Source organism: Rhinoraja longicauda, chromosome 7 (genome assembly GCF_053455715.1).
Source record: "Rhinoraja longicauda isolate Sanriku21f chromosome 7, sRhiLon1.1, whole genome shotgun sequence".
Classification (NCBI taxonomy): domain Eukaryota; kingdom Metazoa; phylum Chordata; class Chondrichthyes; order Rajiformes; family Arhynchobatidae; genus Rhinoraja; species Rhinoraja longicauda.
In genome coordinates this window covers 47,897,675-47,920,691 of record NC_135959.1, presented here as the reverse complement: position 1 = coordinate 47,920,691, position 23,017 = coordinate 47,897,675, and the positions used below count along the sequence as shown (strand labels likewise).

Here is a 23,017-nt window from a genome sequence, read left to right as displayed (position 1 = left end):
TCCCTGATCAATTCACCTGTTTCCGACTGCAAGGGACCTACATTTGCCTTAACTAATCTTTTTCTCTTGACATATCTATAAAAGCTTTTGCAGTCTGTTTTTATGTTCCTTGCCAGTTTTCCCCTCATAATCTATTTTCCCTTTCCTAATTAAGCCCTTTGTCCTCCTCTGCTGGACTCTGAATTTCTCCCAGTCCTCTGGTATGCTACTTTTTCTGGCTAATCTGTATGCTTCATCTTTTGTTTTAATGCTATCCTTGATTTCCCTTGTTAGCCACGGATGCACTACCTTTCCTGGTTTGTTCTTTTGCCAAACTGGGATGAACACTTGTTGTAGTTCATCCATGCGACCTTTAAATGCCTTCCATTGCATGTCCACCGTCAACCCTTTCAGCATCAATCGCCAGTCTATCTTGGACAATTCACGCCTCATACCCTCAAAGTTACCTTTCTTTAAGTTCAGAACACTTGTTTCTGTATCGACTTTGTCACTCTCCATCCTAATGAAGAACTCTACCATATTATGATCACTCTTGCCCAAGGGGCCTCGCACTCTTCCCCGTTTTCTCGACAAATCATCGGACAAAGTCAGCATGGATTTACCAAAGGCAAATCATGTCTGACGAATCTTATAGAATTTTTCGAGGATGTAACTAGTAGAGTGAATAAGGGAGAACCAGTCGATGTGTTATATCTGGACTTTCAGAAGGCCTTCGACAAGGTCCCACATAGGAGATTGGTGTACAAACTTAAAGCACACGGTTGTGCGAGGCCCCTTGGGCAAGGCCCCTTGGGCAAGGCCCCTTGGGCGAGCTAACTAACCCTTCCTCATTACTCAATACCCAGTCTAGAATGGCCTGTTCTCTCGTTGGTTCCTCGACATGTTGGTTTAGAAAACCATCTCTCAAACATTCCAAGAAATCCTCTTCCTCAGCACCCCTGCCAGTTTGGTTCACCCAATCTATATGTAGATTGAAGTCACCCATTATAACTGCTGCGCCTTTAGTGCATGCATTTCTAATTTCCTGCTTGATGCCATCCCCAACCTCCCTACTGCTGTTAGGTGGCCTGTACACAACTCCCACTAGCGTTTTCTGCCCCTTAGTGTTTCGTAGCTCTACCCATATCGATTCCACTTCCTCCAAGCTAATGTCCTTCCTTTCCACTGCTTTAATCTCCTCTCTAACCAGTAACGCTACCCCACCTCCTTTTCCTTTCTGTCTATCCCGCCTGAATATAGAATATCCCTGGATGTTGAGCTCCCAGCCTTGGTCACCCTGGAGCCATGTCTCCGTAATCCCAACTATATCATAATCATTAATAACTATCTCCACATTTAATTCATCTACCTTATTACGTATACTCCTTGCATTGAGACACAAAGCCTTCAGGCTTGTTTTTACAACTCTCTTACCACTTGTACGATTATGTTGAAAAGTGGCCCTTTTTGATTTTTGCCCTGGATTTGTCTGCCTGCCACTTTTACTTTTCACCTTGCTACCTGTTGCTTCTACCCTCATTTTACACCCCTCTGTCTCTCTGCTCCAGCTCCCATCCCCCTGCCACATTAGTTTAAATCCTCCCCGACAGCACTAGCAAACACTCCCCCTAGGACATTGGTTCCATTCCAGCTCAGGTGCAGACCGTCCTGTTTGTACTGGTCCCACCTCTCCCAGAACTGGTTCCAATGTCCTAAAAATTTGAATCCCTCCCCCTTGCACCATTTTTCAAGCCACGTATTCATATGAAATATCCTCCTATTCCTACTCTGACTAGCACGTGGCACTGGTAGTAATCCAGAGATTATTACCTTTGAGGTCCTACTTTTTAGTTTATCTCCTAGCTCTCTAAATTCACCTTGTAGGACCTCATCCCGTTTTTTACCTAAATCGTTGGTGCCAACGTGCACCACGACAACTGGCTGCTCACCCTCCCCCTTCAGAATGTCAGAAGGCACAAGAATGGGGTTAGGAGGGAGAGATAGATCAGCCATGATTGAATAGTGGAGTAGACTTGATGGGCCGAATAGCCTAATTCTACTCCTATCACTTATGACCTGATAAATCTCAGGTTGGAGCTTTGTTGCTAATAAGACGCAAGTGAGTATTTCTAAATTTACAAAATCAATATTTACCTAACTCTTTTTTAAAGTTTGAAAAACAAGAACATTTAGAAAGTCAGAAATGATTGGCATCTACCTTTGCTATAAATTAACATCTGCTGTTCCTTTTTATTACAAGTTATTGTAACATCACACATCATGAATTAATAATATTGCAAACATTATGAACATTAAAAAAGTACAAGTTTAGGTAGAATTTTGATCAACATAAATAAATACAAAACTTAAACCACTAATGAGCACAAGCCAATTTATTCACCTTTGAACAAGCTACTGGAAATTCACCATACAAGTACTGCTTTGTAAAAATGCATAGAATTTTAAATAAAACTATTGTCTAAACATGCATGCCCTTATCAGCACTCCAATCTGCCTGCAAATGTTAATGCAATCTAAAACAAATGCACAAAATAATAATACGACAAACATAACATACGACTGTGAACAACACCTTTCGATACAAAATACCTCAAACCACATTCACTGTTGTTTAATCAGTAACCTTTTGCCTCATAAATGCACACTGAACTCAGATTCTGGATGTAAACCCTATTCAAGAGATATTAATAAGCAGATCACCCAGGTTATCAGTGCAAGACTAAGAGTTCTCCATTTTCAGCTACACTAGCTTGTAGATGAGAAGCTAGTTAAGACAAATGTAGGTCCCTTGCAGTCGGAAACAGGTGAATTGATCATAGGGAACAAGGAGATGGCAGACCAATTGAACAACTACTTTGGTTCTGTCTTCACTAGGGAACACATAAACAATCTGCCGGAAATAGCAGGGGACCAGGGGTCTAACAAGATGGAGGAACTGAGGGTAATCCAGGTTAGTCGGGAAGTGGTGTTAGGTAAATTAAATGGATTAAAGGCCGATAAATCCCCAGGGCCAGATAGGCTGCATCCCAGAGTGCTTAAGGAAGTAGCCTCAGAAATAGTGGATGCATTAGTGATAATTTTTCAAAACTCTTTAGATTCTGGAGTAGTTCCTGAGGATTGGAGGGTAGCTAATGTAACCCCACTTTTTAAAAAGGGAGGGAGAGAGAAAACGGGGAATTATAGACCAGTTAGCCTAACATCGGTAGTGGGGAAAATGCTAGAGTCAGTTATTAAAGATGTGATAGCATCACATTTGGAAAGTGGACAAAGTCAGCATGGATTTATGAAAGGCAAATCATGCCTGACGAATCTTATAGAATTTTTCGAGGATGTAACTAGTAGAGTGGATAAGGGAGAACCAGTCGATGTGTTATATCTGGACTTTCAGAAGACCTTCGACAAGGTCCCACATAGGAGATTGGGGTACAAACTTAAAGCACACGGTATTGGGGGTTCAGTGTTGAGGTGGATAGAGAATTGGTTGGCGGACAGGAAGCAAAGAATAGGAATGAACGGGTCCTTTTCGGAATGGCAGGCAGTGACTAGTGGGGTACCGCAAGGCTCAGTGCTGGGACCCCAGTTATTTACAATATATATTAATGATTTGGACGAGGGAATTGAATGCAATATCTCTAAGTTTGCGGATGACACGAAGCTGGGTGGCAGTGTTAGCTGCGAGGAGGATGCTAGGAGGCTGCAGAGTGACTTGGATAGATTAGGAGAGTGGGCAAATGCATGGCAGATGCAATATAATGTGGATAAATGTGAGATTATCCACTTTGGCGGCAAGAACAGGAAAGCAGAGTATTACCTGAATGGTGGCCAATTAGGAAAAAGGGAGATGCAACGTGACCTGGGTGTCATGGTGCGCCAGTCATTGAAAGCAAGCGTGCAGGTGCAGCAGGTAGTGAAGAAAGTGAATGGTATGTTAGCATTCATAGCAAGAGGATTTGAGTATAGGAGCAGGGAGGTTCTGCTGCAGTTGTACAGGGCCTTGGTGAGACCGCACCTGGAGTATCGTGTACAGTTTTGGTCTCCTAATCTAAGGAAAGACATTCTAGCCTTAGAGGGAGTACAGAGAAGGTTCACCAGATTGATCCCTGGGATGGCAGGACTTTCATATGAAGAAAGACTGGATAGACTAGGCTTATACTCGCTGGAATTTAGAAGACTGAGGGGGGGATCTTATTGAAACATATAAAATTCTTAAGGGGTTGGAGAGGCTAGATGCGGGAAGATTGTTCCCGATGTTGGGGAAGTCCAGAACCAGGGGTCACAGCTTAAGGATAAGGGGGAAGTCTTTTAGGACCAAGATGAGAAAACATTTCTTCACACAGAGAGTGGTAATTACAGTTACAGCATATAAATAAAAGTTAATACAGAGAAGACAAAATTTGGTCCCTGGAGTTATAAAGGTTAACAGTCCTGATGGCCTGTGGGAAGAAACTCCGTCTCATCCTCTCCGTTTTCACAGCGTTGCAGCGGAGGCACTTGCCTGACCGTAGCATCTGGAACAGTCCATTGCTGGGGTGGCAGGGGTCCCTCATAATCTTGCTTGCTCTCGATCTACACCTCCTGAAATATAGGTCATGCAGGGGGGCGAGTGTAGTTCCCATGGGCCTTCCTGTCCTGGGCAGAGCTGTTCCCAAACCAGACTGTAATGTTGCCGGACAGGATGCTCTCTACAGCCCCCGAATAGAAGCAATGAAGGATCCTCAGAGACACTCTGAATTTCCTCAGCTGTCTAAGGTGGTAAAGGCGCTGCTTTGCCTTACCCACTAGTGCGGCAATTTGCGTTGCCCATGTCAGATCCTCTTTGATGTGGACTCCCAAGTATTTAAAACTGCTCACCCCATCCACAGTAGACCCATTTATTTCCAGTGGGGTGTATGTCCTTGGATGTTGAACCCTTCTAAAGTCCACAATCAGCTCGTTAGTTTTTTTGACATTCAAGAGGAGGCTATTGTTCTGACACCAGAGTGCCAGATGAGCCACCTCCTCCCGGTAGGCCTTCTCATTGTTGTCGGAGATCCGGCCCACCACCAGTGTCATCAGCAAACTTGATGATGGAGTTTGAGCTGAACCTGGCCACACAGTCATGTGTGCACAGGGAGTACAGTAGGGGTCTAAGGACACAACCCTGGGGGATCCTATGTTCAGGGTGAGGGGGCTAGATGTGTGTTCTCCCATCCTGACCACTTGGGGCCTGGCCCAATTGATTATTATTAATTATTATTATTAATTGATTATGCTAATTAGCCACTGTACATCTAACCTTCATAAAGTGACACTTCAAATATCACACTGCAAACTTTTTATTTGTGACTTTAAGGGAACTTATACATGTAGGGGCGTGGCTGTGTTCTGCAGCTGCGGCTCACCGGCAGTCTCTCTGTCTTTTTTTTGTTTTTTGTCTATTGTCATCGTTTAATGTACATTTTGTTCTATTTTTAACTCTGTGTATGTGGGGGGGTGGTGGGGAGGTTGGGTGAAACCTTTTTTCTAATCTCTTCCTCAACGGAGATGCGACCTTTACCGTGTCGTGTCTCCGTTCGCGCTACGGCCTAACATCGTGGAGTCGGCGGCCTCCAGCTGGGATCGACCTTGAAGACTCCGGTTGCAGGGCCTGGACTTACCATCTCGGAGGCTTCGGCCGTGGGCCCTGCAGACCGCAACATCGGGAGTTCGCAGGTCCCTGGCTGGCGACCGGTTTTTGGGAGCTCCAGCCGTAGCAGCTTCGACCGCCCCGAAGCGCGAGGTACGATCGACCCGCTCGCAGGCCCTTCATCGCCCTGCGTGGCCCGGCCGCAGCACTTTCCATCGCCCGGTGGGGGCTCAGGACTTTCATCGGCCTGCTCGGCTCGGCCCTGGGACTTTCCATCGCCCGGTGGGGGCTTCAAAAAGTTGGGAGCCTCGATCACCTCGTGGCACCACGGGAGAAGAATGAGGAGGAGATAAGACTTTGCCTTCCATCACAGTGAGGGTATGCCGAGAGCAATCACTGTGATGGCTGTTTGTGTAAAAATTGTATCTGTGTGTCCTGTGCTTTTTTTGTTGTCTACTGCCGGACCCTGACGTGAGAGGACGCTGGCATTGTTTATTCGCCGCTTTTCCGTTAGGATAGTTTGTCTGTTTGTTTTTATGTTGATTGTTTTTGTAAAGCGCTTTGAGCACCCGATAAGGCGCTATATAAAATAAATGCTTATTATTATTATTATTATATGTATTTTCTGACCCACTGAGTTACTCCAGCATTTTGTGATACCTTCAATTTGTACCAGCATCTGCAGTTATTTTCCTGCACGTGTATTTTCTTATTGCATACCAGTTTTACTCAACAGTAACAGGATATGTATGAGGATAAATAATCCAAAAGCTTCTCACTGCTTACAATACCACAGCCAAGATTATAAAGGGAATACACCTCACTGACACCAATCATGAGAAGCACCGCCCATGTACTTACTGCCTAATTATCAGTTATCAACAAGGTAAATTTAACTTCAAGTTACATAATTGAATTACTTAACAGAGTATTCCACAGCAATGTTGACATTTGGTTCATTAAAGTGTCTATATATCTGATCTATCGTGAGATCCGAGATATTGACTATTCCACCAAATGCTGAATTGGAACAACATTCCAAATACAATTCTTAAAAAGATGCCGATTTAAGGAGCCAAACTCTAAAATTCAATTGGAGAGACAATGAACTGTGTTAATGTTGGTGAAACTGCTGAAGTAACTCAGCGGGTCAAGCAGCATCTCTGGAGAACATGGACAGGTGACATTTCGGGTAAGGACCCTCCTTCAGACCCAGATGCTGCTTGACCCCTTGAGTTACTCCTGCACTTTCTGTGTGTGAAACCAAATTGCAGTTATAATAAGTAGAACTGATCTTTTAAGAATAATGTAATTTGCGTTGCAAAGTGATGGGGAACAGTTAGAACGGGGTCAGGAGGCTGTCAGTCACCGAGGAAGTGATCAACAGACAACACCGTGGCCTTCCAGACAGGACTTAGTTCACCAGCTCGTCTCTCATTCACTCACCCAAGACGAGTCTCGCTATGTCGGACGGCAGCAGCATTATTATCTCGGGAGGAGGGGAGAGCGGCCGGGCTTCACACCGGAGCCGCCCGGGGAAGAGCGTTCGCCATCCAGCTCCAGCTCCAGCTCAGCACCCGAAAATGGCGCGTAAAAACAACGTTGCGTTTGTCCTGGCGGCGTATCCGGCGGAAGGGGGTGCCTTGTGGGAATTGCAGTCCGGCTCTGTCAACGGAGCGGACTACAGATCCCAGGGGGCTGCGAGGCGGGACAGGGGCAGGGACAGCGCCAGCGGCTTCTTCACTCACACCAGGCGGTGAATTGTCGCCGTGCTCGCCCGGGGACGGAGCTCCATTTAGCGAACAACAAATTAAAACAAAACACCTTGTCGGCAAGTCAGATCACAAAAGGTGCGTCGAATGGCGGTAGCGCGAATTTAATAAAGGAAGATGAGGGCGGAGCACGTTTTGGGTCAGACTTTTCATTCCGAAGAAGGATCCGCGACCTGAAACCATGCCCTCCATTGCCTCCCGAGATGCTGCCTGACCCGCCCAGTTACTCCAGCAATCGTTTTGCACGAGTTTAATGAAGTTTAGACGGGATCCTGTTGCTGCGATCGCACCTCTTCTTCCACCGTGTCATTCGCCGCAGTGGCCCAACGAGTTTAGATTTTGGTTAGCTCCCTAAAATTGGAGAATTCAATGTTCCTACCGTCGGGTTGTGTGTTGTTTGATGAGAGATACATACGTAAAGCTGGAGCAACTGAACTCAGCGGGTCAGGCAGCATCTGGAGAAAAGGAATAGGTGACGTTTCAGGTGGAGACCCTTCTTCAGACTGAGAGTCAGGGGAGAGGGAACCGAGATTATGAAACGGTACATAGCACGAATTAATGAAAGATATGCAAAAAGACAGATCAAAGCCAACAACGACGATCAAGGAAAGGGGGAATCCACAATGGTCCATTGTTGGATGTGGGGAAAGTGATTATGAGCAATCTATCTTCTATATACTAAAACTCGTTTGTTTGTTTGTCTGTTCCTGAACTACAGCCAAAACGGTACATGATAGCGCGCCAATTTTTGGCCCACCTTACCGTCGTCCCTTTGGTGCTAATGGAAGAAGTTTAATTGAAGTTGGTGTTATATTTTTTACGTTATTCATATTTTTAAGTTTAAATCTATCTCCTAGGGAGGGAGGGAAGGGGGAGGAGGGAGAATAAGCGGTATTGAGGGGGGTGGAGTGGAGTGGGGAGGGAGGGGGAGTCAAGTCAATTTTATTTGTATAGCACATTTAAACACAACCCATGTTGACCAAAGTGCTGTACATCAGTGCAGGTACTAAAAAAGAACATACAATAGCACACAAACCTAACAACACATACATAAACAGTTTACAGCGCCCCCTCAGAGGGCCTCAAACGCTAGGGAATAGAAATAGGTTTTGAGCCTGGACTTAAAGGAGTCGATGGAGGGGGCAGTTCTGATGGGGAGGGGGATGCTGTTCCACAGTCTAGGTGCTGCAACCGCAAAAGCGCGGTTACCCCTGAGCTAAGCCTTGACCAGTCGGCTGCCTTGTGGGACCTGGAGTTTGATTGGTGGGTTAGAAGATTTTTGATTATGGGGGGGGGGGGAGGGGGGAACAAGCCCATTTTGGGGTTTGTATGCGAATAGGAGGAGCTTGAAATCGATTCTGTACCGTACTGGGAGCCAGTGGAGAGGCCAGAATCGGGGTGATGTGGTCCTTTTTACGGGTACCCATCAGGAGTCTCGCTGCAGCGTTTTGGACCAATTGCAGACGAGACGGATGATTGGCTAATCCCAGTGTATAGGGAATTGCAGTAGTCTAGGGCGGGAGGAAATGAATGCGTGGATGATTTTTTCTAGGTTGTCAAATTGGAGGAATGGTTTGATTTTAGCTATGGTACGAAGCTGGAAGAAACTGGCTTTTACCACAGAGTTGACTTGCTTGTCAAACTTAAAAGCAGAGTCAAATATCACGCCAAGGTTTTTGATTAGGGAGGATAGGCTTCCAAGGCTGCCTGTTATCGTTTTTGGGGGTGGGGGGGGTGAATAGGATGACCTCAAACTTGCTCTCGTTTAACTGAAGGAAGTCCTGTGCCATCCAACATTTTATGTTGGCAGTGCATGAGGCTGATTAAATTTGACTGGTTGTTGGTTTTCAGGGGGAGATAAAGCTGTGTGTCATCCGCATAGCAGTGGAAAGAAATGCCGTGCCTTTGAATGATTTGGCCGAGGGGGAGCATGTACAGAGAGAAGAGAATGGGGCCTAGGATGGAGCCTTGTGGAACCCCACAGGAGAGGCTAGCTGGGGAAGAGAAAAAAATGCCTACATTGATGGAGAAATTCCTATTTTTGAGGTAGGAAACGAACCAGCTCAGGGCAGTGCCATCAACGCCAACCCCGTACTGGAGACGGTCAATTAGGATGGTGTGGTCCACTGTATCGAACGATGCGCTGAGGTCGAGAAGGAGCAAGATTGCACAGTCGCCGGTGTCGATGGCGAGAAGCAGGTTGTTGTGTACCTTCAACAAGGCAGACTCTGTGCTCTGGTGGGCCCTGAAATACTGACTGGAAACTTTCCAGGATGGTATTTTGGTGCAAGTAAGGCAGTAGTTTGGTGTAGGTAAGGCAGGAGGAGGGAGGAGAGGGTGCTGCACCGATGCAGGAGAGGTTTGGGTCCACTTGGTCCAGTACAAACTGAAACTCAGCAGGACGACAGTGAAACTAGTACGACGACTAGGGTGGGGGAGGAACGTAGGAACTCAGCAGGTCAAGCAGAATTTCCAGCAAAAAAAACATACTAAGTGCTGGAGTAATTCAGTGGCTCAGGCAGCATCACTCGAGGGAATGGACAGGTAACGTTTCGGATCAGACTTTTTAGTCTGAAGAAGGGTCCTGATCTGAAACACCGCATGTCATTTCCTTCCAGAGGTGCTGCCTGGCCTGCTGAGTTAGTCGAGCACTTTGGGTTTTTTTATAAACCAGCATCTGCAGTTCCTGGTATCTCCTCCAACAGTCTGTTTCTTTGCTTAAGACTCCAGCACCCGTGGGTCCCTTGTGGTTTCCGTGACATCAAGTCCAGCAGATGTAAAATGTGTGTCAGCCTTCTGATTTGTTCTATGACTTTGCATTTGCAAAAATAAAGTACTTGCGGATGCAGGAAATCTGAAATAGAAACAATCTGGAACTACTCAACAGATCAGGCAGCATCCATGGAGCAGAGTTGATGTTTCGGATCGAAGATGGGTCAATGTGGGTGGGAACTAAGCAATTGCAGATATTCATTGAATACCAAAGCTGTGGCAGTGAGCAAACCAGGATTTTCTGCCACTTCCCAGAGGAGTTATGGAGCTTTGGGGCGAGCAGCAAACACTAGTTACAACCTTATATTTGCATTGATTCTGTACTGCAGAAAACTGTCCTTCAATATCCTGCTTTCAGATTGAACAAATCACTTCAAATTTTCAACTAAAATCTACTTGTGTTTTAATTGTTGAAGGCCTATGCATGCCTAGACGGGCGTGGACCCGTTGGGTCCAAATCTCTCCTGTGGGCGCGGCAGTCCCCGTTCGGTGCAAACCTCTCCTGCGGGCCCGGCAACCCTCCCCCAACTGACGATCCATGGACCCGTTGCCGGCCGTGGAGTGTCCCATGGGGCCGTGGGCGAACGAGGGGGGACAGGGAAGGGGAGAGGGAGCCATTCACGTCGGCCCCGGGTGCCCATCATGTCGGCCAGAGCGAGCCGTGGACCCGTTGGGTGGAAGTTTATTAAGTTAATTGTTTTTAAAAAGTAACAAAACTTGATTTATTGAGACCGCGGGGGAATGGAGTAAGGTGGGCCTAAAATTGTTGCGCTATCATGTACTGTTTTGGCTGTATTTCGAGAACAAATTTATCCACAAACAAGATGAGAGTTTTAGTAATATATAATACTAGACCAAGTGGACCCGTTGGGCCCAAACCTCCTGCATTGGTGCAGCACCCTCTCCTCCCCCACTCCTTCCTCCCCTCTCTCCCCCTCCCCTCTCCTCCCCCCTCTCCCCCTCCCCTCTCCTCCCCCCTCCCCCTCTCCTCCCCTCCCCTCCCCTCCCCTCTCTCCACTCCACACCCTTCCCCTCCTCCACACTCCATCCCCCTCAACCCCTCATCCTCCCCCTCCCTCCACTCTCCTTCCCCCCCCCCACTCAACACCCCTTAAGCCACCCTCCCTAGGGAATAGATTTAAACTTTTAAATGTGAATAACTTTAAAAATATAACACCAATTTCAATAAAACTTCTTCCATTAACACCAAAGGGACAACGGTGAGTAAGGTGGGGCTAAAATTGTCGCACTATCGTGTACCGTTTTGCCTGTAGTTCAGGAACAAACAAACAAACGAGAGTTTTAATATATAGAGTGGTCAGGATGGTTCATGAAAAAAATGTTTTTGAAACCGACTAGTTTGCTTGTTGTAATTAACATGTAATTCTTAAATATTTACCTGAAATGGGGTCTCGACCCGAAACGTCACCCATTCCTTCTCTCCTGAGATGCTGCCTGACCTGCTGAGTTACTCCAGCATTTTGTGAAATAAATACCTTCGATTTGTACCAGCATCTGCAGTTATTTTCTTACACTACCTGAAATGCCTCAGTCAGTTTCACATCATCAACTTTTTCTATTTATTTTGTTTTATGGTCATGATGTTTCAAAACTAAATGAATATCTTGCAGTTAAAGTTAAAATAACTGAGTTTATGAATAGTCAAAATAAAGTTGCCTTTTTTTCTCCTAACGTTTATGATGTCAACATATCATATAAAGAAACTTGATTTTTTTTAAAGTTAAGCACAGAACAATTATCTCCACCACTTTTGCAAAAGGAAACGTGGAGAATAATCTGGTTTTATATCATATCATATCATATCATATCATCATATACATACAGCCGGAAACAGGCCTTTTCGGCCCACCAAGTCCGTGCCGCCCAGTGATCCCCGTACACTAACACTATCCTACACCCACTAGGGACAATTTTTACATTTACCCAGCCAATTAACCTACATACCTGTACGTCTTTGGAGTATTTGAATAGAAACCCCTGGGAGTGGATGTGATTTGATTGGTGAAAACAGAGGTTGAATGTTGTGAGTAGAGAGTTTGTTTTTAGAGATACAGTGAGGAATCAGGCTGTTTGGCCCATCGAGTGCATGCTGACAAGCGATCACCATTAGTTCTATCCTACACACTATGGATAATTTTCAGAAGCCAATTAACCTGCAAATCTGCACGTTTTTGGAATGTGGGATGAAACCAGAACACTCAGAGAAAACCCTCGCGGTCATAGGGAGAACGTACAAACTCAGTTTCTCCAGAGGTTCCATATTCTCCTGCTCTCCCAGAGCTGTAAGAATAAGTTGGAAAGGTAACATTTTTGTGTCATAGTATCAGATCATTTTGCAAATGTGAATTGATTGAACATTGACTTCTCCAACTTTAGATAGTTCCTCTGTCCCTCTCTTCCCCTCCCCCTTCCCAGTTCTCCCTCTATCTTCCTGTCTCCACCTATATCCTTCCTTTGTCCCGGCCCCCTGACATCAGTCTGAAGAAGGGTCTCGGCCCCAACGTCACCCATTCCTTCTCTCCTGATATGCTGCCTGACCTGCTGAGTTACTCCAGCATTTTGTGAATAAATACTTTCGATTTGTACCAGCATCTGCAGTTATTTTCCTACACTAATGTGAATCACATCATTTCAAATTGGATTCCCAGACATTTCCAGGAAATGGTGTGCCTTTTTAACCGCACTGTTTCAAGTTTACTTTATTGGATTGCAGCTGTAATCTCGTGTTGTCTATTTCAAATAATTCCTTTGAGTGGAGGTATTTGTGAAGGGGTCACTGCACTAGGCAATGGTCAAGTAGTTCCTATGCTAATCAGATCCACTCACCAAAGAGTATTGTTTCTTATATTTAGCTTGGTAATATTGTTACCCAGCTCTTGTTTGTATAATGTACACTTCATTTAGGAGTTTGAAAGGAACCAAGTTCTTAGATTTTTGTGACTTCCTATCATTTTTTTCCTGTGGTTTTCCTTGTCTTTGTTAACATGAATATATATTGGATTTAAATCACTTGGCTGATGAGATGTTTAATATCCAGGGAACCAATTTTGACACAATGAATGTTCTCAAATGTTATCAGTTGGATTTCTAAATAGGACAGTTTAACACACAAAACAAAAATATGTGTTAAGATGTACAGGTACTTCTACTTTAAGTTTTCATAACACAAATTGGATATAATGCAAGGGAGAAATTAGGGAACACGATTTGCAATTCATGTCTCTGATTGATGATCATGCATTTTCGATCAGGAATTGGGGAACCACTTAAGTTTCCTTGGAAATTGACAAGCAGAAAATAAACTATCTTGAACAGAAAATAAACTGTCTTGAACATAACGGTCTTATACAGTTTCCATAAAGCATCCCTGCAGTATCATACACAATTGTCTTTTAAGAACACAGCTGCTACTTTAACCATGGGTGTACATTAAAATTAACAAGCAAGTATTTCGGTTGACACGTACACCTGTGGGAAGAAAGTAACTTTGTTATTGCGTGTCTAAAGCTTTCTAGCTCTTAACCCTTTATCCAAATTGCATTTATAACGTGATTTATTACACAACTACCTACATGTAAAGGAAACATTCATTATATGGAATATTTGTTTAATTATGGAGTATGGTACAAATTAACAAGACTAACGCAATGCATTTGATTAAAAGAAAGAAAATATTTCAAATGCTGGATAATAGAAAAAAATACTGTGTTCAGAACTTGGCAGAAGAAAGAATTAAAATTTCTGATCTAAAATCTACAGGATTCTGATTAAAAAAAAGATTCTGCTGGAATGCTGGAAGAACTCAGCCACTCAAAGAACCTTCCTCAAAATATCTCTTTCCACAGATCGCTTCGCTCAACACCTGCGCTCGGTCCGCATTGACCAAACTGATCTCCCGGTGGCCGAGCACTTCAACTCCCCCTCCCATTCCCAGTCTGACCTTTCTGTCATGGGCCTCCTCCATTGCCATAGTGAGGCCCACCGGAAATTGGAGGAACAGCACCTCATATTTCGCCTGGGCAGCTTGCAGCCCAGTGGTATGAACATCGACTTCTCCAACTTTAGATAGTTCCTCTGTCCTTCTCTTCCCCTCCTCCTTCCCAGATCTCCCTCTATCTTCCTGTCTCCACCTATATCCTTCCTTGTCCCCCCCCCCCCTGACATGGGTCCCCCTGAGTCTGAAGAAGGGTCTCGACCCGAAACGTCACCCATTCCTTCTCTCCAGCATTTTGTGAATAAATACCTGCTGATTAACTGAGTTTTTTTTAGCATTTCTTAAGTTTGCTGCATTATTTAAAGAAGTGGAATTTCTGACTCTACATGTGTCTTTATGTAGAGTGATGGTTTTTGGCTAATATGTACACTGTTATTCCATTTTATAGGTTTCATTCCGTTTCTTTTCAAAGGAGGCATGAGCCTTGCAATTCAGGAACTGCTTCTCTGCTGCCGTCAATTTGACAATGACAAAGCTACAGAGAGAAAGGTAATAAAATGTACCTTTTAGTTTAGTTAAGCGATCCAGCATGGAAACAGGCCCTTTGGCCTACTGGGTTCACGCTGAACCCATTCACACTAGTTCCAATCACATGCTAAAATTGGAATTGTTTTGATATCAAATATTATTATTTCTTGTTGCATTATGCACCTTGCCTGTGATATTTTGTCTGCCTACCTCTCACTTTCAATTGTTGAATTTCTCATTCTTACTATCTGTTTCTTCTGCCTATACCTGCAGGAAAAGTAGATAAGAACTATTTATTTACTTGATACTGATTAACTTGTCCAGGGATCCGATGTTTTCTGATTTTACAGCTTTTTCCCCAAAACCATAATTCACTCTTTATAGTAAAATGATAATATAGGTTAATTATGCAAATTAATTCTTTTTTTTTTAATATAGAAAGAAGTGGATAAATTTAAACGCCTTATTCAAATGCCAGAAACTAGAGAGCAGTTGGATCGAAATTCGGAATCAAAACATTCAAAACAGTTGAACTGGGATACAGTTTTTAGGTAAACTTGCTAATAAATGTTCTACATAATAAGTGATCTGTCTTCCTATCAAAAAATTCTTATATTTTGCGATTACCAGGCAAGTACTTTAATGCTTTCTTTACTCTCTGCTTAATTCATGTGTATATAATATCCAGTTATTATAAAAGATCAATGAACTACAGTGTTTTTTTGTTTGTTGCGTGCAAGACCAGGAATTTATTGACCACCTCTACCCTTAAGAAGATGGTGATGAGCTGATATTTTTCCTGTTACAGTCCATTGCTTTAGGGTAAGGCATCCGTATATCTATCCAGAAGTAATGAAGGAATAGCAAGAGCCAGGATGGTATGTGACTTGGGGAGGAAGTGTTTCCATGTGACTGCTGCTCATGCCATTCTACAGGGTGGGCTTTAATTTTAAAGTGGTGGATTGGGGACCAATTAATTTTTATCCGAGGTGTTGAACATTTTGATTCTGAAGGTTGCTCATCCAGATCGATTGTTCCCAGGTTATGGCACAGTTCCATCCTTGTGAACAGTTTGTAACATAAGTCAGGCGTTTGTAAGCTGTGGCATTGCATCTGCGTAATTATTTGTATCATCTGGATGATATGAGTGAGACAGTTAAGTTACACACCTCAGGATATTGAACCTCTGACTCACTCTTGTACGAAGCATGTACGAAGCATGTTTGCATGGCTGATTCAATTAGGTTTCTTTCTCTTGGTTCATCCTTCCCTTTCTCCCAACCTCCCCATCTACTGATGATTTTGGGACCAGGACGATGAAAACGTTGTTGTTATATTCCAAATATTCGAGTGGAGCTATATTAATAAAATGTAATATTACATTTTTTTTCACACAGAGAGTGGTGAATCTGTGGAATTCTCTGCCACAGAAGGTAGTTGAGGCCAGTTCATTGGCTTTATTTAAGAGGGAGTTAGATGTGGCCCTTGTGGCTAAAGGGATCAGGGGGTATGGAGAGAAGGCAGGTACAGGATACTGAGTTGAATGATCAGCCATGATCATATTGAATGGCGGTGCAGGCTCGAAGGGCCGAATGGCCTACTCCTGCACCTATTTTCTATGTTTCTATGTAAAATTATTATGTTTCACCATTATCTTTTTACTCACTTCCAATAAATACTTATTTGCCAGGTTTCTGCAAAAGTATATCCTTAAAGAGACCGAATTTTTCCAGGCGGCCAATCAAAATGTGGCCGCAACAACCCAAGCCAACCGACAAAAGAAAATGCAAGAAATAAGCAATACAATGAAATATTTTATTCGACGGGCTAATAAAAGTGAGCATCTAATCATTTAGACTTTGTATTATGGTGAGAAATTTGAAATGTGTAATTTAAGTTTCTTTATTTGCCACCTAATTCAGTTCCTGTTCAGGCCCAGATATAAGTGGAAGAGGGTTCAGTTTTTGAATGCAATGATCAGTTATGTCTGTTTTTTAATTTATTTAATATATTTCATTGCAATGAGATGAGTTTGGTGCCAGTGCCGGATTAACATAGTAGCAAAAGTAGCATTTGCTATGGGCCCCACACTTGAAATCAGCATCCCACTGAGGGGTGCTGTGTTGCGCGCGCCGCTCCCCAACCGCCGCGGTTTGAATGTGTTGGCGGGGCTGTGCGGACCGCCCGACCGCCAACCCCAAGACACAGACCCTCACCCACCCACACACAACCAGAGGAACAGAGACCGGCAGCAAGACAGAGACGGGCAGCGGCACAGAGGTGAGAGACCGGAGTAGACTGTGGGGTGGGGGGAGCACCTAGAGTTGCCAACTGTCCCGTATTAGCCAGGACATCCTGTATTTTGGGTTAAATTTGTTTCACCCGTATAGGCCCGCCCTTGTCCCGTATTAGGCCCGCGGGTCGCTGTAGGCCCCGACATTGTCGGCCCGGACAGTGTAGGCTAACGGAACTCGTTAACGTTAACGGAGTTCGGGGAGCGGGGCCGAGTGTGTTCGGGGAGCGGGGCTGAGTGTGTTCGGGGAGCGAGACCGAGTGTGTTCGGGGAGCGGGGCCGAGTGTGTTCGGGGAGCTGGTAGGGTTGCCAACTGTCCCGTATTAGCCGGGACATTCCGTATTTTGGGCAAAATTTGTTTGTCCCGTATTAGGCCCGCGGGCCACTGTAGGCCCCGACAGTGTAGGCTCACAGAGCCTGTTAACAGAGTTCGGGGAGCGGAGCCGAGTATGTTCGGGGAGTGGGGCCAAGTGTGTTGCCCGAGGTAGGGTTGCCAACTATCCCGTGTTAGCCGGGACATTCCATATTTTGGAAAAAATTTGTTTGTCCCGTATTAGGCTGCTGTAGGCCCCGACACTGTAGGCCCGGACAGTGTAGGATAACAAAGCTTGTTAATGTTAACGGGGTTTGGGGAGTGGGGCCGAGTGTGTTCGGGGAGCGGGGCAGAGTGTGTTCGGGGAGCGGGGCCGAGTGTGTTCGGGGAGCGGGGCCGAGTGTGTTCGGGGAGCGGGGCCGAGTGTGTTCGGGGAGCGGGGCCGAGTGTGTTCGGTGAGCGGGGCCGAGTGTGTTCGGGAGCGGGACCGAGTGTGTTGGGGGAGAGGGGCGGAGTGTGTTCGGGGAGAGGGGCCCAGTGTGTTGGGGGAGCGGGGCCCAGTGTGTTGGGGGAGCGGGGCCCAGTGTGTTGGGGGAGCGGGGCCCAGTGTGTTGGGGGAGCGGGGCCCAGTGTGTTCGGGGAGCGGGGCCCAGTGTGTTCGCCGAACAGAGTTGCAACCCGGCCCGGGCGGCCGTCATTGGTGGAGCGGGAGCACGTGGCTGCTGGCTGGGTGAGGTCACATGGGGCGTGGGCGGTGACGTCACCTTGTCCCGTATTTAAGCCCCCTTTATAACATATGCTACGGGCCCCGCACCTGCTTAATCCGGCCCTGTTTGGTGCTTTTGTTCGTTAAAAGATTTTAGCTTAATTTGTCCTGCTATAATATCTGGAAAGAATTGCTCAGATCTTGAAATGTTTCATGCTGCCTCATTAATCACTTTTATTTAGGAGGACCACATTTAAAATGTCAAGAGCTATTGAAGCACATCATGGAAGTTCTGCAAAATAAATTCAGCTCTGCTGCTTACGGTGCTGTCTACAATAGTATTCTGCTGAAGGATGTTCTTTCAGTTCGGAAGTACTGGTGTGAATTAACCCAGCAACAATGGTCAGGTATTATTTCAAATTATGAATATTTTTCTCTGATTGATATGAATGTGCCTAGGATCACAATTCACATCACTACATTGGAAAGTGGTGAATGTTTAGTTTTATGTGAAAAATTAGTGCTGGTGTTGCATTTCCGAATTAGAGGAAGTTAGCTATGTGTGAAACTCTTCCCTAACATTGTGACTCGTCTCATCTTCAAGAGCATTTTATTGAAAATCTGTAATTTATTTTTCCACTTCCATCAGTGGTTTTCCCAGATAATGATGATTTTGTACATTAGTGATAGGACCAGTACCATCTAAATTAACTTCACAAAGATCCATGTGTCAATTACCAGGTATGGATGCCCCCAGCAAAACACGAAGTCCTGGAGAACGGGTCAGGCAGCCTCTCAGGAGCGAATGAAAAGGCAACGTTTCCATCTGAAGAAGAGTCCAAACCCAAAACATCGAATATCCATTCCCTCCACAGATACTGCCTGACCCGCTGAACCTAATATCATCAGTACTTTGCCTTTTGCGCAAGATTCCAGCATCTCCAGTTCCTTGTGTCTCCATGGGTGTCCCTGTTTGCCCTTGAGAAAGTAGGAGTGAACCATTGCAGTCATTCTAGTGATGACATTCCCATAGTGCCTTTGAATAGAGTTAGAATGAAGTACAGATCATACAGCAAGGTTTCATTCCTGTGAACCATTTGTGACTCAAACAGCTCACAAGTTGGAGATTTGATCACAAGCCGAGTTCCCATTCAGCAAAAGGTGCCTGCAGAGCCCATAGCAACTCACCAAGCCATACCATTGGTCTCCCATTGTTCATATGTACGAGCTGTAAGCTGGGCAGGACCTGTAATAGCATGATATTTCTATGTCAGAATTATGTGACTTGGAGAAAACCTGCAGGTATTGTGTCTCCATGTGCCAGCTGCCCTTGACTTTTAAAATGATAATGTTCTCGGAATTGGAAAGTACTGCTGGAATGATGAGCAACTGCAGTGTATTTTGTAGATGTGGAACATTGTATGTGCAAATTGGTTGGAGAGGGCCAATGGGTTTTTATATCAATTCAGTAGTTTCAAAATTATTCAGACTTCAAAAATATTTTCAGTTAGAATTGGATTTCAAGTTTTCAAGTGAAAGACCAGTATCTAAAGCAGTGTGGACCTTGTAATGATACTGCAGAAATTTGTTCATTTTAGAGGTTACTACTTACAAATGCATTTTAGACATGGCTTACTTTGGTGATTTGAACTATCAACATGAAATGTTTATTCATGGCCACAAAATTTATCATGCATGTTGCATGGGATTTGCACAGATTAAAGTTTTTCTGTTTAAAAAAAACAAGGTGCAGGTGTAAAGAGTTAAATGTCAAGCACTCTTCATCCTTCTTTCCAGATTTAATGACATTATACTTCAAGATGCACCTCAGACCCTCGAGAGATACTAACCGGGTTCTTGTAGCCAGAATAATTCATACGCTTGTGAAAGGCTGTTGTTTCCTGTCAGAGGGCATTACCTCCAAACTCTTTGAATTCTTTGCAAAAGCAATGCAGAATGTAAGGTAATGTACCTGCTTTATGTATAATTTATTACATTTTATGGACAATTCATTTAGCATCAGTTTAATCTTCTCTATTAATTCTCCAGGTAACACTGTGATTAGTATCTTCATGTTAAACCTATGCCAAGCAGAGCTTTTTATTTGGTAGTGGGGGTATAACTCAGTAGTTAAAGCATTTAACTACAGATCACCTCCCTGGTTAAAATCCACCCCCTTTAAAACAGGTACATAGACGGGAAAGGATGATTGTAATATATGCCAAGCCCAAGCAAATAACACCAACTCAGGTAGGCAAGTGTCTGAAGAAGGGTCTCGACCCGAAATGTCACCTGCACATGTTCTCCAGAAATGCTGCCTGACCTGTTGAATTATTCCAGCAGTTTGTATCTTTCCTTGCTAAGGGGCCTGTTTTGTGCTGTATGACTTATTTGTAGTAAGACCATGTCACACTGGGTTCCATGAATCATTTTAAATGCCGTGGGAAATATTTTTTCTCAATATATTACTAGTATTCAAAATAGAACTTTAAAGTAAGCAAAATAGTGAAAAGAATATATCATTCAAAGTAACATGAAATTTGTATTCAATTGGCTTTTCTATTATTCTAATGGTGCCATTATTTGAAGGGTTCAGTCACTTCCAAAACTTTAGGTTTGGATTGTATATATTGTCCAACATTGCCAAGCATGAGTGAGCTGAATTTGTACTATGTGCATGTACATTCCAATTTAAATTAAATATGTGTGTTGACCAATGCAATACTAGAAACATTGAAGGTTTAGCTTAATCTTCATTAATGGGAAGTGAAACCAGAAGAACCAAACTTTACAACATGTAAAATCTTTTCCTTGACATTCCAGAAGATAGCCAGGGAGAGGTTATTTAATCAAACTATTCAATACCTTTGCAATATTGCTCCAAATTCCCTTTCAGCCATTTAGTTTATTGCAACAGATTATTGTTGGAGAATTGTTGAATTTCACTTCTGCAGTTCTAATGAATTGTGGTTTCAGGCGACCAAATCAGTGTCTCGGAGTGTAATTTTTTTAAATGTATGTAGGTGAATGTATGCTAGCACATTTTGCAGATTGTTTCAAGTCGTATTTCTATAACACAGACAGGAACAAGTCTTTGAGGTCATTGAGCATATCGTATCCGCTCTCAATGTCTTCCTCAATATGTGTATAATGAACTGTCGTGTTCGTGTGTGTAAATTTGGGGAGGACATCTTCTCAACGCTGCTATGCATTTGGACACAGAAGCGTCTCCAAGATTCCTTAAAGGAGGAAATCATTGAATTCTTTCGTCTACAGCTCCAAGCCCATCATCCAAAGGGGATAAAAACTAAGGAAAAAGGTACAGTGTAATTGGATGGTTTGCAACTTTATTTTCTACTGGAATTGCACGCAGGTTACAAATAGAAGAGGTGTTTTTTATCTATTATTTTTGTTTTGAACTCAGACTGTTAGTACAAGATGGTACTCAATGTCCTGAAACTATTTCAGATCTTCAGCTGTTGTGACATCCTTTGAGTTTTTTTAAACATTCATGTAATGAACATGTGTGTACCAAATTGTATTTAGTCTATGCCAATAAATCTTTCATTGTCCAAAATAATATACTGTTATAATATAGCCTCCATTTCCCCGTTATAGAGACAATAACATGCATAGAGGCTTTTGTTGCTAAGGGCCCAACCTAGGTATTCCTTCCTTTGCATGGGTCGTTTACAAAACTGTTGATCTGTTGTCAGATGCAAACATCTCTATGCTAGAGAAATATATCCCCCATAACATTCAAAGATTGATGTTATTATAAATGCTTAAGCTACGTGAATTTTACTGTTTTTAAACAAAAAAATGAAGCAACTTCTTTCACGTGGGAGAAATGTTTCTTTAGTTTAAGTTTTGAGATATAGTGCGGCAACAGGCCCTTCGGCCCACCATGTCCGCACCGACCAGCGATCTCCGCACATCAACACTATCTCATACACACTAGGGACAATTTACATTTACACCAAGCCAATTAACCTACAAACCTGCACGTCTTTGGAGTGTGGGAGGAAACGGAAGATCTTGGAGAAAACCCATGAGGAGAAAATACAAACTCCGTACAGATAGCACCCGTAGTCTGGAACCCAGATCTCTGGTGCTGTAAGGCAGCAACTCTACCGCTGCGCCACCGTGCTGCCCGAGTATTTCAATGTACACATTTTGGTACACCTCAGTTCACTGCTCCAATTCAAGGTTGGAATTAGTTTGGTTCAAGGGTCTTGCTACAGAAACAGGTGAGGCTGGATGGGAGGGTAATTGGAGTAGCTGAGAAAGAGTCCGGGGATCGAGGGAGGTAAAAAACTCTCAGAGAAACCAATAAGGAAGCAGTAACCATGGAGCAGGTTGGATAAAGCATCCTGTTGCAGTGAAGACCTGAAATTGTTGAAAGTCCAGCTTAAGCAATGCCACTATTTCTGAGCACCTAAGAAGCATTTAATTAAACTATGTTCTATTTATCGCTCCTTCCTTTCTCTTTCTAAATTTGAAATCTTATTTGCAAGAACCAGTGACCTAAACAGAATCATAAAATTGTTACACTTGCATAAAATTAAGGTCTTCTGATTATTTAGTTTAGTTTATTATTGTCACATGTACCGAGGTACAGTGAAAAGCAATTCTGTTGCGGGCTATGCAGTCAGCGAAAAGACTATACATGATATCCACGTTTGGGGCCAGCACACAAAGAAGTGCCTGGCTTTGGCACTTCTGCAACCTGATGGTTATCTTACAAGTGTATTTCAATATTTTTTTATGTTTGTGTGCAAAAGGTGCTTTTGCAGCTGACTGGTTGAATTGGCAGAAACTGCTTTATAGTCTCTACGAAGCAATTGTCAGTGAAGTGAGCCACATAGGAAGCAGAGGAAAGTACTTCGCAGGAATGCGCCATGTTGCTGTGAAAGAGAACCTTGTCAATCTGGCTGCTGACATTTGTCATCAGGTATGGGAAAATGCAAACCTGGTTAGCGTGAATTAGCGACATTTACACTAATAAATAAACGTGTTAAAATGTGTGGTGTTGATTTGATAAAGAATTCTTGCTATACGCAGAACATTTAT

General features: G+C 43.8%; 2 protein-coding genes across 3 annotated transcripts in view; one reads left to right on the top strand and one right to left on the bottom strand.

The window, feature by feature from the left end:
* Positions 1-7,200, bottom strand: part of npat (nuclear protein, ataxia-telangiectasia locus) — a 50,453-nt gene extending 43,253 nt beyond the window's left edge. For both annotated transcript variants that reach the window (XM_078402474.1, XM_078402475.1), the window contains exon 1: positions 7,052-7,200. In XM_078402474.1, coding sequence (XP_078258600.1) covers positions 7,052-7,088 — 37 coding nt within the window. In that variant the 5' untranslated portion in view covers positions 7,089-7,200. The remainder of the gene's footprint in view (positions 1-7,051) is intronic.
* A 130-nt stretch (positions 7,201-7,330) lies between these two features.
* The window catches only part of atm (ATM serine/threonine kinase), a 110,184-nt gene continuing 94,497 nt past the window's right edge, over positions 7,331-23,017 (top strand). Inside the window, exons 1-8 of the mRNA XM_078402472.1 lie at positions 7,331-7,455; positions 14,553-14,653; positions 15,071-15,183; positions 16,323-16,468; positions 18,187-18,351; positions 19,742-19,907; positions 21,025-21,263; positions 22,729-22,898. Of these exons, the coding sequence (XP_078258598.1) occupies positions 14,582-14,653; positions 15,071-15,183; positions 16,323-16,468; positions 18,187-18,351; positions 19,742-19,907; positions 21,025-21,263; positions 22,729-22,898 (1,071 nt within the window). The 5' untranslated portion in view covers positions 7,331-7,455; positions 14,553-14,581. The remainder of the gene's footprint in view (positions 7,456-14,552; positions 14,654-15,070; positions 15,184-16,322; positions 16,469-18,186; positions 18,352-19,741; positions 19,908-21,024; positions 21,264-22,728; positions 22,899-23,017) is intronic.